The 12,055-nt window shown below is 40.1% G+C and overlaps 1 protein-coding gene across 1 annotated transcript in view; it reads left to right on the forward strand.

Annotated features, from left to right (window-relative positions):
• Positions 1-12,055, forward strand: part of adgrl2a (adhesion G protein-coupled receptor L2a) — an 80,462-nt gene that overhangs the window by 16,638 nt on the left and 51,769 nt on the right. The window contains exon 2 of the mRNA XM_061077848.1: positions 4,040-4,253. Within this exon, the coding sequence (XP_060933831.1) occupies positions 4,040-4,253 (214 nt within the window). The remainder of the gene's footprint in view (positions 1-4,039; positions 4,254-12,055) is intronic.

The raw sequence follows: 12,055 nt of genomic DNA on the forward strand, positions 1-12,055 counted from the left end.
GGTCTGTGCTGCCAGGTTTGGAGATGTGTGTGAGGCAGCCACGTTTCAGAATGTCTAGGTTCTTTGCAGCAGCATCCATATGTAACGTTTTGTCCTCTGTCATGACTACAACATTGTGTTGTATCAGAATCAACGTTAATTGGCCAAAAATGTGAACTCATAGAAGTAGTTTTGACACTAACACAGTAGACATACAGCAGAAAGACAAAGCTTAACAAAGTCAAGTCAAATCAATTTTTTTATTCGTCTTTGTATCGTAAATCGATGAATACACGTAATAAATCCTATTAAATTCATTCGAAGTCGTACATATTATATGAGTTTGGACAGGCCTGGATGTAAATTACAACTTGACAGGTCGTGGCAGAGACAGTAATTCTAGCCCCGTAGCTCATTCACTGCCATGTTGAAGCTTCCTGTTGCTGTCATGGTTATACCGAGGCAGGTATAACTCATACTGTGCTCAGTGATTTGATTAGTTATGGTGAACTGGTATTTGTGTTCCCGACATCTGGGACGATTTAAAAACAGAATCATGGTATCAGTTTACTGCAATTTGCTGTCAGGGCCCAGCTCTGACTGTTATTCTCTACCGTGTCCAGCAGTAGTTCTGATCCCTGTTTTAACCAGCTGATATTTCTATACATGAACATTTTCTGTTGAAATTACTCAAACTAATACTAGTTTGATATTTGTTGTATATCAAATAAGATAAACTTAACCACATTCACAAAATTAAAATAAACATGACATATAAACATCAGAAAATGTATCACTTTATCATAGATGTTGAAATAAAAGACAATGAATCTCATTTATGGGGCCGGATTTAGTTGCTGCACTGCTGGGTGTCCCTCATTGATTTATCTGTGTCACTCATCTCCCCATATACCAAAAGTACCATCTGACACCAGGGAGAGAAAGTAGTTTAGCCTCAGGTCTAATCAATAGAGAGAAGCTTTTGGAGGTTGTTTACAGCTGTGCTTTTGGTCCATGATGCACAAACCCAGCTGGCCAATAAAATGCACTTAGACGAGAGCAATTTTGTTTCATTTCCAGAGATTTGAACACAAAAATGAACCATTATTACAGAGCCTGTCATCAGCGTGGCTGAAACGTTGCTAGTGTATTCCAGTAAGAGTCAAACAGTATTCTCAAGCACACATTTATCTCCTCATAACACCGGCCTCTGTTTTCCTACTTAAGCAGAGACTGCATCAACTCTACAACACAAAACCAGAGGCCGAGATTGTAAAGGCTCTGAAGAGTATTTAAGTGCTTTAACAGAGTTCCAGGCGCACGGAGCGTCAGCGGGTTTTGGCTGCGGACTCGAAAGATTAAACTCAGACGTCTTGCATATGGCCCAAGAACCCGGGCCCTTCCAGCCATGAAGTGGGCCAGTGCAAGATAACGCGTCTTACCAAGCAAGCCATACATAACTGCTGCCCAATTGATCCACATAAAGTCTATGTGACCTCTTTAGCTAAACAAACCAGGGTTCAGTTCATTTACTTATATAAGGCCTGTCCAATTCCTCAGCTTGTACGTTTTAAAAAGCTTTTAGAATCTCATTTGAACCATATGCGGCCAGTTTTTCCTCCTTTTAAAAAGACAAGCGTGTGGAGACAGACATTGTCTCCATCATAGGTTTATATTATATATATTATATAATGTGGCATTTAAATGATGCTTTCCATAGGTTGTCACACAGCTTGATATGATCTCAGAGCCGGCCGTCAGGTCTTGTTCCTGACACACCGTTTCTTCTCTCTTTTTTCACACCTGGGCTTTTTCTCTCAAGCCATCGGCTCTGATAAATTGTTTGTCACTGAGCGTTAGTCTTTGACTCCGGAGAGAAAAGGGGCCGGATAAAAAAAGAGAAATGTGTCTGAAACCTATCATATTTGAAAGCCTTTTACTTTTTCATGACTAGCAGTCACATGAGAAAGTTTGATGTCAAAAATAGCAGGTAGAGTGAAAAAAGATCCTGCCTTCATGTTTGTATGCTCCCAAGACAAATGAGGTTTTGAGCCGTTTTCAAACACAAACAAGGGATTTTCTTTGTAAAATTGGGTCCGGTTTGCCTCTCACATATGAAGACAGCAGCAGGAGATCATCTGAGTCATTCGCGATATCAGGAAAAAACATTCAGGCGAGGAGTGGAGCTGTGGAAATCACATGTTTGTGTATACAGCACAATGGCGTTGGCCCCTTATCACCAAAAACTCAAATCCCATTGTTTTTCCAAAGTCTTCTACTTATACAACATCTCCTTTTTATCCTGAGATATTTGTATTACTTTTGTTTTTTTCAGTTTTGCATCCATCATTCACAAAAACTCACAGAAGGTCCAGGAGAGATGTCGGTGCAACTCCCTCGGCCATTTGCGTTCTCACATGCAGCCTCTCTGTTAGCTTTCAGGAGAATGCCCAGGGTTCAGTGCAGGTCTGAAAGCAGCTTTATAAAGGGTAAATAGTCCAGGACAGCTTCCCCCCCAACGTACAGTTATATCCTTTGTTTAGCCTGAGCTCTGTACTGAGCACCTTAGATGTAAGACTTTAACCTGATTGGTGCTCGAGTGGAAGATCAGGGAATGAAAACTGACATTTATCTTCCTTTTGTAAAATACCACAGGAGCATTTCCTTGTGCGGGCACCACACAGAATGCTAATCCCCTGCATTGTAGCATAGCTTTTAATCAGACAGAGATAATGATATTGGTAGTTAACCGATGAGGCATCCGATGGGGTAAAATGAACTCGGCCATTCCCGGTCAATTTGGCAGAGCTGAAGTCGGTGGCTTTAAGTAATCATCTCGCAGGATGACTCATTAAAAATAAACAAGGGCTGTGTTATAGTATTGTAAACAACTGTATTGGCCACACTGAGAAGCTGCATGAGAAGTTGTTACTGCACCCTTTTTCCACCTTTCTCCAGAGACTGAACTAAACCTCTTTAGGGAAATAGAAGCTTGGAAACACTAACAACATAGCCATCAACCAAGTAGCAGGAAACAACACTGTTATTTAAAGACACAGGAGGTGATTGAGTCACGGCAGATATGCAGGGGAAACGTAGGCCCACAGACGGGCAGCTGCTAAAAATGTTTTTTAAGCTTTGTGCCACTCTCTTCTCATACTTGACATGACATAGCCGTTAAAAAAAAGAAATAAAAAGGCCTCTGACCGAAAATATCTGGTACTGGGTTTGGTATAGTTGTGTATGTGGCTTTATGTGTTTGTATGTAGTTCAGTAGCAGTTTAAATATGGCTTTTGGCATTGTTGCAGAACACAGAGCCACAATATTGATTTCTTTTCTATTTTTCCTACCCCCCCACCCTCTCTGACCTGACACACACACACAAACACACACACACTCTGTTTTTCCCGTTTTTCCAGCCTCCCTATGGCCGTGGTTCGATTGTCAGCACTGCGATGTGGATTAAATTGCACTCATGTTGTACGGATGGTTTTTGTACTTTTTTGTTTTGGGTAGAAAAAATGAACAAGTGAACCACAAGTCCCCAGTGACTCGTGACTCTGTGGTGACAGCGTGTCCCCACATTGAAATGAATCAAGGGACATTTAGTAAGGCAGGAGAAGAAAAAAGGTCGCTCTGCGTTTGAAAAGAAAGAAGCATGACAAAATGAATTCATAGAGGAGTTCTATTTTTCTATCACATCAGCTGCTGTCACATTTGGTTATTGATGTTGTATCAGTGCGCTCACCGTGCATACTAACACCATTAGCTCCCTATTGACATCTGAACTTATTATTCTGATGTATGCCAAGCAGGATTCACTATACACATATCAAGTGTGATTTATTTTGCTGAACAGTTACAGCCACTTAATTTAAAATAAGAAGGAACGAACATGCACAAAACTGCCACTGGTGTGTACATTCAGCTCGTCCAACTCAGATATCCAGTGTCCTCCGCCTCTTACCATCTTCCCCTGCGTCAGCCGAAACTATCCAGCCCTCTTCGATTTTCACTGATAGAGCTCTTTCTCCCTCTCTCTCTCACCTTCTCCCTCAGGGTTCAGTCGAGCCGCCCTGCCGTTCGGCTTAGTGCGGAGAGAGCTGTCTTGTGAGGGTTACCCCATCGATCTGCGGTGTCCGGGAAGTGACGTCATCATGATCGAAAGTGCCAACTACGGCCGGACAGACGACAAGATCTGCGACGCCGACCCTTTCCAGATGGAGAACGTCAACTGCTATCTTCCAGATGCCTACAAGATTATGTCGCAAAGGTAAAAGCCGCAGACGTCACGGAACAGTGCCAAAAATGTTTTCCCGGAAATGAGGCCAGACTCACAGGACCCTTAGAAAATACTTGATAGGGCTCAACAGCAATAGTGGCATAGTTGCCCTGAGCAACCAGATCTGGCACACAGTCAAGCATTTAATTCTGTCTGGTTGCCCCTGTTGGCATCTGTTTTCCCATGTTTAAAATCATCTTCTGCATCCCTCGCCTTCGGAGTAGAATCCTCCACCGAGGAGAATAACAGGGCAGCTGAAGGACTGATTTACTGCTATAGTAAGATAGCAAATCTGATTATCTGAATGTAGAGGGTGTGGAGGGACAAAAGAGAAAGTCAACAGCAGCCTGTCGGCGTCAGTAGCCTGCAAGACATGAGCGTTAGCACTGAGGGAGCTGAACCCGAACTCAAGAGAATCAGAAAGTCCATCATAACTTGAGAAGTGAAGCCGAGCTGATAAACAGAACAGAGCAGATTAAAAACATCCACAGTGATGATGAACACAACAAACACACAACAGGCTGAACAGACTGTGAAACTGCACTGATCTCATCTGGCTGCTGTGAGGTTATTCTTCTATCTATTGTAATTTACTCTGTTAAATACATTACCTTGCAAATGTGCAATCTAGATTAAGTATGCTAACATTAGTCTATTACACTTAGCTTTGTTTCGCCTTATTAGTGCAGCTGAGCAACTTGCTTTTAGTGAAGTGTGTGTGTGTGTGTGTGTGTGTGTGTGTGTGTGTGTGTGTGTGTGTGTGTGTGTGTGTGTGTGTGTGTGTGTGTGTGTGTGTGTGTGTGTGTGTGTGTGTGTGTGTGTGTGTGTGTGTGTGTGTGTGTGTGTGTGTGTGTGTGTGTGTGTGAGAGAGAGATGGGAAAAAGTAATTACAAAAATAATATATATAAATAAAACAATGTAAGGTTCATTTTGGTGTAATAAATGAATACGATTTGAATCCAGTCAAATAAGAAAATGTACAAAATAAATAAAAGGTATAACCCCTCACCTTATTTCACCAAAAGAAAAGAAACCGATGGCTGTTTGGCAACATCACAACATCACCCTCTGATTATATTGTGGCGATGATGGATCACCGAACAATGATCCGTCTGTCATTGGTTGTGCGTTTTCCTATAGATCATTCACACAAAGTAATATACACTGTTTCAGGCATTGTCTTGTAAATTCAGAATATTTAAAACATATCTTTTAATCAAATTAAATCAAATATTCCAGATAGATTAATCATCTACATCTGACAGCTAACTGCAAAAAGTGCTTACTTTGAGGATTTCCTTGTGATGAAAAATAACTAAGTACATCTTCTAAAGTAATATAGATAAGTGCAGTTTTTAAGTATTTATAGTTATTATTTCCACTGCTGCTTATTTGCTTTTACTCGACCACAATCTAGTGATAAATATTGTGCTTTCTGCTGCACTATGTATTTAACAGCTATAATTATTAGTTATTTATATAACAACCTTGTGCATAGAAAACATGATCACATAATCAGTTTCTACAATTTAATGCACCACTATGGATTAAACCAAGCAATACTTTATATATAATTGTTAAAAAATAAGGTGTAGTAATAGTAATCCTGACAGGGACAATTCTTCAGGTTTCACTTGTACTTTAAGTACATTTTGTTGACATTACTTACTGTACTTTTACTGAAGTAAAATACTGATCGCGGGATTATTACTTGTAATGTTTATAGTGTGGTAAAGCTCAGTTAAATAATTGAAATACCTCGTTGATCACCGGCATTTCCTTAACATCATCATACTGCCCCCCCCCCCCCCCCCCCCCCCCCCCATCGGCCCCTCTGGTAAACCCTGTTGGTCAGATTAAGCTCTGGTACTTGGCAGGACCAATTTAGAGATGCTCCATATCTCCTAAGATCCCATTGATTGATCACCGGTCACAGAGATGCCCCACATTTCTAAAGCCTCTGTCTCTGTAGCCATCAGTCATGTGAAAGGAAAGATGATTTAGTGTGGAAAACAAACCAACTGAGGTACATGTTTCTGCACGCACACACACATGCACCACGGCGGGGTTCCACTGGCAGCGCTGTATACATGGGACCCTATACATGAGACCAGTTGTCACAAAGGTATGCCATCTGAGCCGACGTGTGCGGGGTGGAATGACATATGAGTGCCACAGAGAGAGATATTGGATGGTATGAGAGCGTCAGCAACTCTGGTGAGTCGCCATGGGAAATAAAAAATAATGAAATAAAACAGTCAAGCCCTTGTATTCAGGGGTTTTATTGTCAAGCCGTGTTTGATGAAGTCAGATAGCTGACTCACATTGTCTGTCTTGAAAGGCTACAGCCTGCCTGCTCCCTGCTTGTGACCCGGTGTATTACGCTGCCCTCAGCCTTGCTCGTATCTTCATATTAAAAACAGCCCACTGAAGCACAACAACACAAATATCCAGCAGGAGCCGGCAGACGAGAAAACAACCCCAAACAGTCTGGTCCATAAGCTCTCCTGCAGAGGAGTCGGGTTCATTCCTCATGTGCATATATCCTAAGTGTGCCAGAGGCCCGGAGTTCAGACGATATTTTAAATGTGTTTTTTAGCATTTCAATGTTCCTGCTGAACTATTGTACTCGGAGCAGAGAGGGAAATGTGTGCGTTCGAAGAAAAAGCACTTCGGTACAAAGGGTCTCTCTCAGGTGTGTGGGTTAAAAAGAAATCACACAAAGAAGAATCCATAAGAGTTTTGATACCACAGGAAGGAATCTAAAGGAGATCTGCAGACCCAAGATACTGACAGACACATATTTACATAACAGGCAAATACATATATTTTTTTATTTAACTTTGTCCGTTAGTAAGCAGCGTTAAAGAAAAACTGCACTACAGATTACCATGAAACTTGGTGGAAGGATGCACTGTGGGTCAGGGAAGAACCCATGCAATTTTGGTGCAGATCCAACATTTTATCTCACTTAAGTTAATATTGCGAAATAAGGCAGGTTTTTTAACATTTTCACAAATTTCCCAGGGAACGACACGCGGATATGAAAAAAAATCTGTCATGTTAAAGGTTGAGTGTGTACGATTTAGGTAAAAGGGATCTATGGGCAGAAATTTAATTAAAAAAAATCCTAGTGATGATTTCACAAGTGTGGTTCATCTACATTGTATGAATTATGTTTTCCTTAACCTAGAATGGACCTTTTATACGTAAATACTTTATATTTACTTCTGGAGCGGGTCTTCTCTACGGAGGCCGCCATGTTTTTTACAGTCGTCCAAACTAGAAAAACACCTTTTTAGTTTTTATGACATCTGAAGGTTGCCACAGTTTCTCTTTCATGTTTGGAAGGGGGTTGTGTGGTGAGGGGTATCCAGCTGCGACATGCAACTTCACCACTAGATGTCACTATATTCTACACACTGAACCTTTAAGGGCTCTGGAATCTATAAGGATTTGCAGTTTTGTGCAGCTTCATTGAATGTAATTCAACTGTTGGTCCTTGGCAGATGAATGTGCTGTGCTGAGGGTTATAAGGGTCATAATTGCAAAAGTTTACCACATATTTGAAGATGAACAGTTACATAAATCCCTATGTAGTTGATACTACTAATACTTTGCCCATATTACAGAATTACTGTTTGTGTATTCGGAGCAGATTTAAAATATATTTGAGGTCAGTTGACGAATGCCCAAGATTGCCTATGTGACGAGGAGTGATTTTTTTTCTTCTCCTAACGACCATTCATTTACATTAATAGACTAAAATATGAAGCAAATGTGATGAAATAAAAGCGCTGCTGCCAAACACTAATATCCTCCAGCCAAGAAATCGAGTGAATTCTTTGCCTATTTTGGATGCAGTGTTTGTTTCACCGTTACAAGGTCTGAGTCCTTCACTTCTACACCACATACTCACTGTATATGAAAAAAAAAAAAGTTAAGTATTCCTACTGTACACTCTCCCGTAAAGAAGAGAGCGAGGTGCCAAAAATATTGGTCGCCATAATAACCCTGCCCTATTAATTTCAATGTGTGCGGAAAATCACATTAGCACTTGTGTGGAAAACTGTGTTCACTTTTAAACATCCGAAATTGATGTGTTCCTGAAGTGTGGAGAATTGGATTGAGGCTTCGCTGAGTTTGATAGATCCTGTTGGCACTTCAAGTTGTTTTTATATCTGGCTGGCATATTATATTCATGAGCACAATGATTTTATGAAAATAGCCCTAGGACTGTTGTGGCTCAATTAGAAAATTCAGCTGCAAGCAATTAGTCGACTCAAGTGGGTGATAATCTGTACAGGAATTTTTCATGTGGACACCTCCCCAGCAGATGTGAAACTGCATGGCAGTACAGTTTGAAATAATTAATTAATTGGTAATAATAGTCAGCGAGATGATTTTTTATGTGATTCTTCTTCAGGATTTTTAGTTTTTAATCATTACATTTCCTCATCTGCACTGATGATAATGATAATTGGAGCCACAATGTATTCCTACCACCGAAAATATCCACCTGATTAAAACTGTGATTTAAATACATTTAAATATTTTTTTTTTTTTAATTAATTTACTACATGCATTAACCATCTGGTTCTTTGTTGTTATTGATTTAAATGTGACCACTCGTCCTTATCACAGCAGGTTTGAGCAGCAGCAAAGATGACAGCTACACATCTTGACTAATAATTCTCACATATTAAGATATAGAATATGAATAAGCAGCTCACTTTTATTGATCACCCCTTTGACTAATGAGCTCCATTGGAAGTATTCGATAACAAGGTCATTGATTGGTGTAACCGAACAAGGCTGGCTCCTGCCATGCTTGTGTAACATTGGTTCTTTCCAAAGGGCGTATATCATTTCCATGAGTGATCAATGCAGATGGCTCTCTAACTGAGGACGTGAAATACATCAGGGGGATGACAGGACAACTATGAGCCAGACTGAGTTCTTTTTTATTATTAATTAAATATATGAGGTATCATGAAGGATCATTACAGCACACCATTGGGTATTTATACATTTTCTGTTATCTGAACAGCTTGACTCTGACAAATATTGGTAATTATAATGAATTGGTGAGGTAACAGCTGACTTGTGATGCTCACATGACTAGGCATTAGCATGTTATCGACTATATTCACCAAATTCTAGTCAATAAAGTGTGTAGCAGTTCTGCAGACTAAAGGATGCCTCTTCCACTATTTATATCAGTGACTAGGCCGCTTGCAGGGCTCTCCGAGGAGCTCCATTGTTGCCGCCTGACAGCGCGCTGCCTTGTTCTTCCTCTCTGTACATACAGTGCTAGTGCGTTATTTAAAGCACAGCAGATTAAGATTTCATAAAGATCCAGATTCAGCCCGGGCGTTTCTGAGGGGTGTACACAAGTTCATGAGCCATGAAACTGCTCTCTACTCAAAGACCATATCAGTGATGATGTGCTAAATTAAAAAAAGAAAAGTGTCAGTGGCTCTCATCAAGCAAAAAGTACTGCTACTGCCAACAAATAACACTAATGGAAAAAATTATGTAAATAAAAACTTTTCTTGCTGATTAAAATGTGGAGAAATAGATTTTGATACATTTGGCATTACTCTTACAGTAACAGCCTGAAATAACACCATATATTTTCTATTTGTGGAGGCTTCCCCTTTAACACTTCTGAATCCATTAGAATATGGGGGGTTTCCAGTCAGTAGCTAATATTGATTTCAAGCGATACTGGTCAATGCTTTTTGCAAGAAAATAACCGTTGTTTTGGCAACTTTTTAATTTGGCTGCATTAGACCTAAACATAAAAAATTCCCCTTGATTGTTTCTTTGAAAATAAATTGAATGTTTATTCAATGATAATGAACATTAATAGAAAGTAAATTTAATGTAGTTTTACTATAAAATTAAGTGGAACAGATCTGTAAAGTAATATGAATCAATTAACTTATTACGATTAACTAACCAATAACAAATATGAAGCTTCTCAGTTTCAGACCTTGACTGGTAGTCGGCCAGTTTCGGTTATTTTCATTGTTGTCTTTAGCTTTTGCTTTATACTCTGGTGAGCTTCCATTTCATTCTTCTGTCTTATAAATGTCACATTTCGACCTGCAGAATGTCACCAGAGCATTTCCACTGACTTCAGTGGCACGACGATATACCTTTGCTGGTTTATAAATCAATAGTTGATGGACGGATGTAAGTCAGACAGCCTCCCTCCTGACTCTCTAAGAGCCTGGAATCCCCCCTTCAAGCACCATTGGCAGCTTCAGTAAATATAGCATAAACACAGGCATATGACAGTAATTACAAGTTTCTGGGATGCCTTACCCCGGATATTGGGTCAGACCCCAAGTTGAAATCAGGATACTAATGGTTAATTTTCTAATGACCTATTTCCTGAAACATTATTGGGCCACCCTCTTAGAAAATTCTCTAAATATACCATTATGGGTGCTCAGACATCTAGCGTGTCTGCGGTGCGTCTGTGTTTTGTGTCCTGTGTGCGACAGATTGTGCTATTCTTTTTTTTTTTTTTTGGTGCCATGCTCTGGACCTGGAAATGATTTAATTTTTCAATGGTCTGTCTGCTATCAACAGGCTCGCCTCTTGAGAGAGATGTCTGCCTTGATAATTGTGCCATGAACCTCATCAGCATTTCAGATGAAATGGAGCTAGACGGGTCACTTTGAGTTTAAGAGATGCTAATTTGATTGAAATTCAAACTGGGAGCACTAGGAAGTAGATTGTGCCGCTCTCTGTAATGTGCTCCCCTCACTCATGTCGTCTTTGTCCTCCTGTTACACAGCCATTGTTTTTGTTGCTCCGTCTATATATTTTTTTTATTGTGAATTCCAAGTGGCTGCTTCGGGTTCCGGAACTCTGTGGAGTCTTCAGGGGTAGAAAGTTGAGCGGTGGGGGTAAATCTGTCTCGGATTTGGGATTTAGGTCTTACTCCTTAGTTTAACCAGTTATGTCACATGAGCAGCACATGCCACATTAGCGGCTTTAAGCGTTTTGCAAATGACCTCCGTGACTTTCTGCACCGGTTTAATTTGATGTGAGGGAGGTGGTCGACCAAACCCAAATTGTTAACCGGATTTTCAAGATTTAACACAATTGAAGCATTACATGTTTGAAATTAGCCAATGTTTTTTTCTCCCATAAACAAATCAACAGAATTACATTAAACAGAATTTGATTATTTTAAAAATGAAGGCTGTGTAACAAACCTGCACTGATCTACTGCACATAACATCATAGATTTGAATCACATTTTATCTTTTCCAAAATATGGATCATAGAAAAGCCGTTTTGAATTACAGTGATTTATGGTTGAAGGAGAAGTGTAAGAGAAACCTCAGTTTCTTATAGTGGAAAATACATTTTCTATTATTTCCTCTTCTCATGACACATTATCTTTTTGTCCAATTATTCCTCTGACATGCTTTGTGATTGCAGTGGAAAAGGTTAAATTGCGCGTGGATACATGAAATCAGGGACGCTATAAGCTGCACCTTGTTGGCATCTTATCGCACCTTACCCCTGTCAGCGGGGAGTGCTCCTTCTGAAAGGAGATTTGCACCATTGCACACAGCGTTTTCTATGACACTATAATTGTACTGATGTTTGCCTCTTCCATATGGTCAGAGATGTGATGGGATTACGGCTGGAATACTTCAGTGTGATTAACAGGCCGGTCAGGGAAATGGAAGGAATCAAAGCAGAACATATAGCTCCATCCTGCTCTTGGTTTTAGTTCAAGAAAAAAAATATGACTATAATTCTTG

Source organism: Limanda limanda, chromosome 9 (genome assembly GCF_963576545.1).
Source record: "Limanda limanda chromosome 9, fLimLim1.1, whole genome shotgun sequence".
NCBI classification, from domain to species: domain Eukaryota; kingdom Metazoa; phylum Chordata; class Actinopteri; order Pleuronectiformes; family Pleuronectidae; genus Limanda; species Limanda limanda.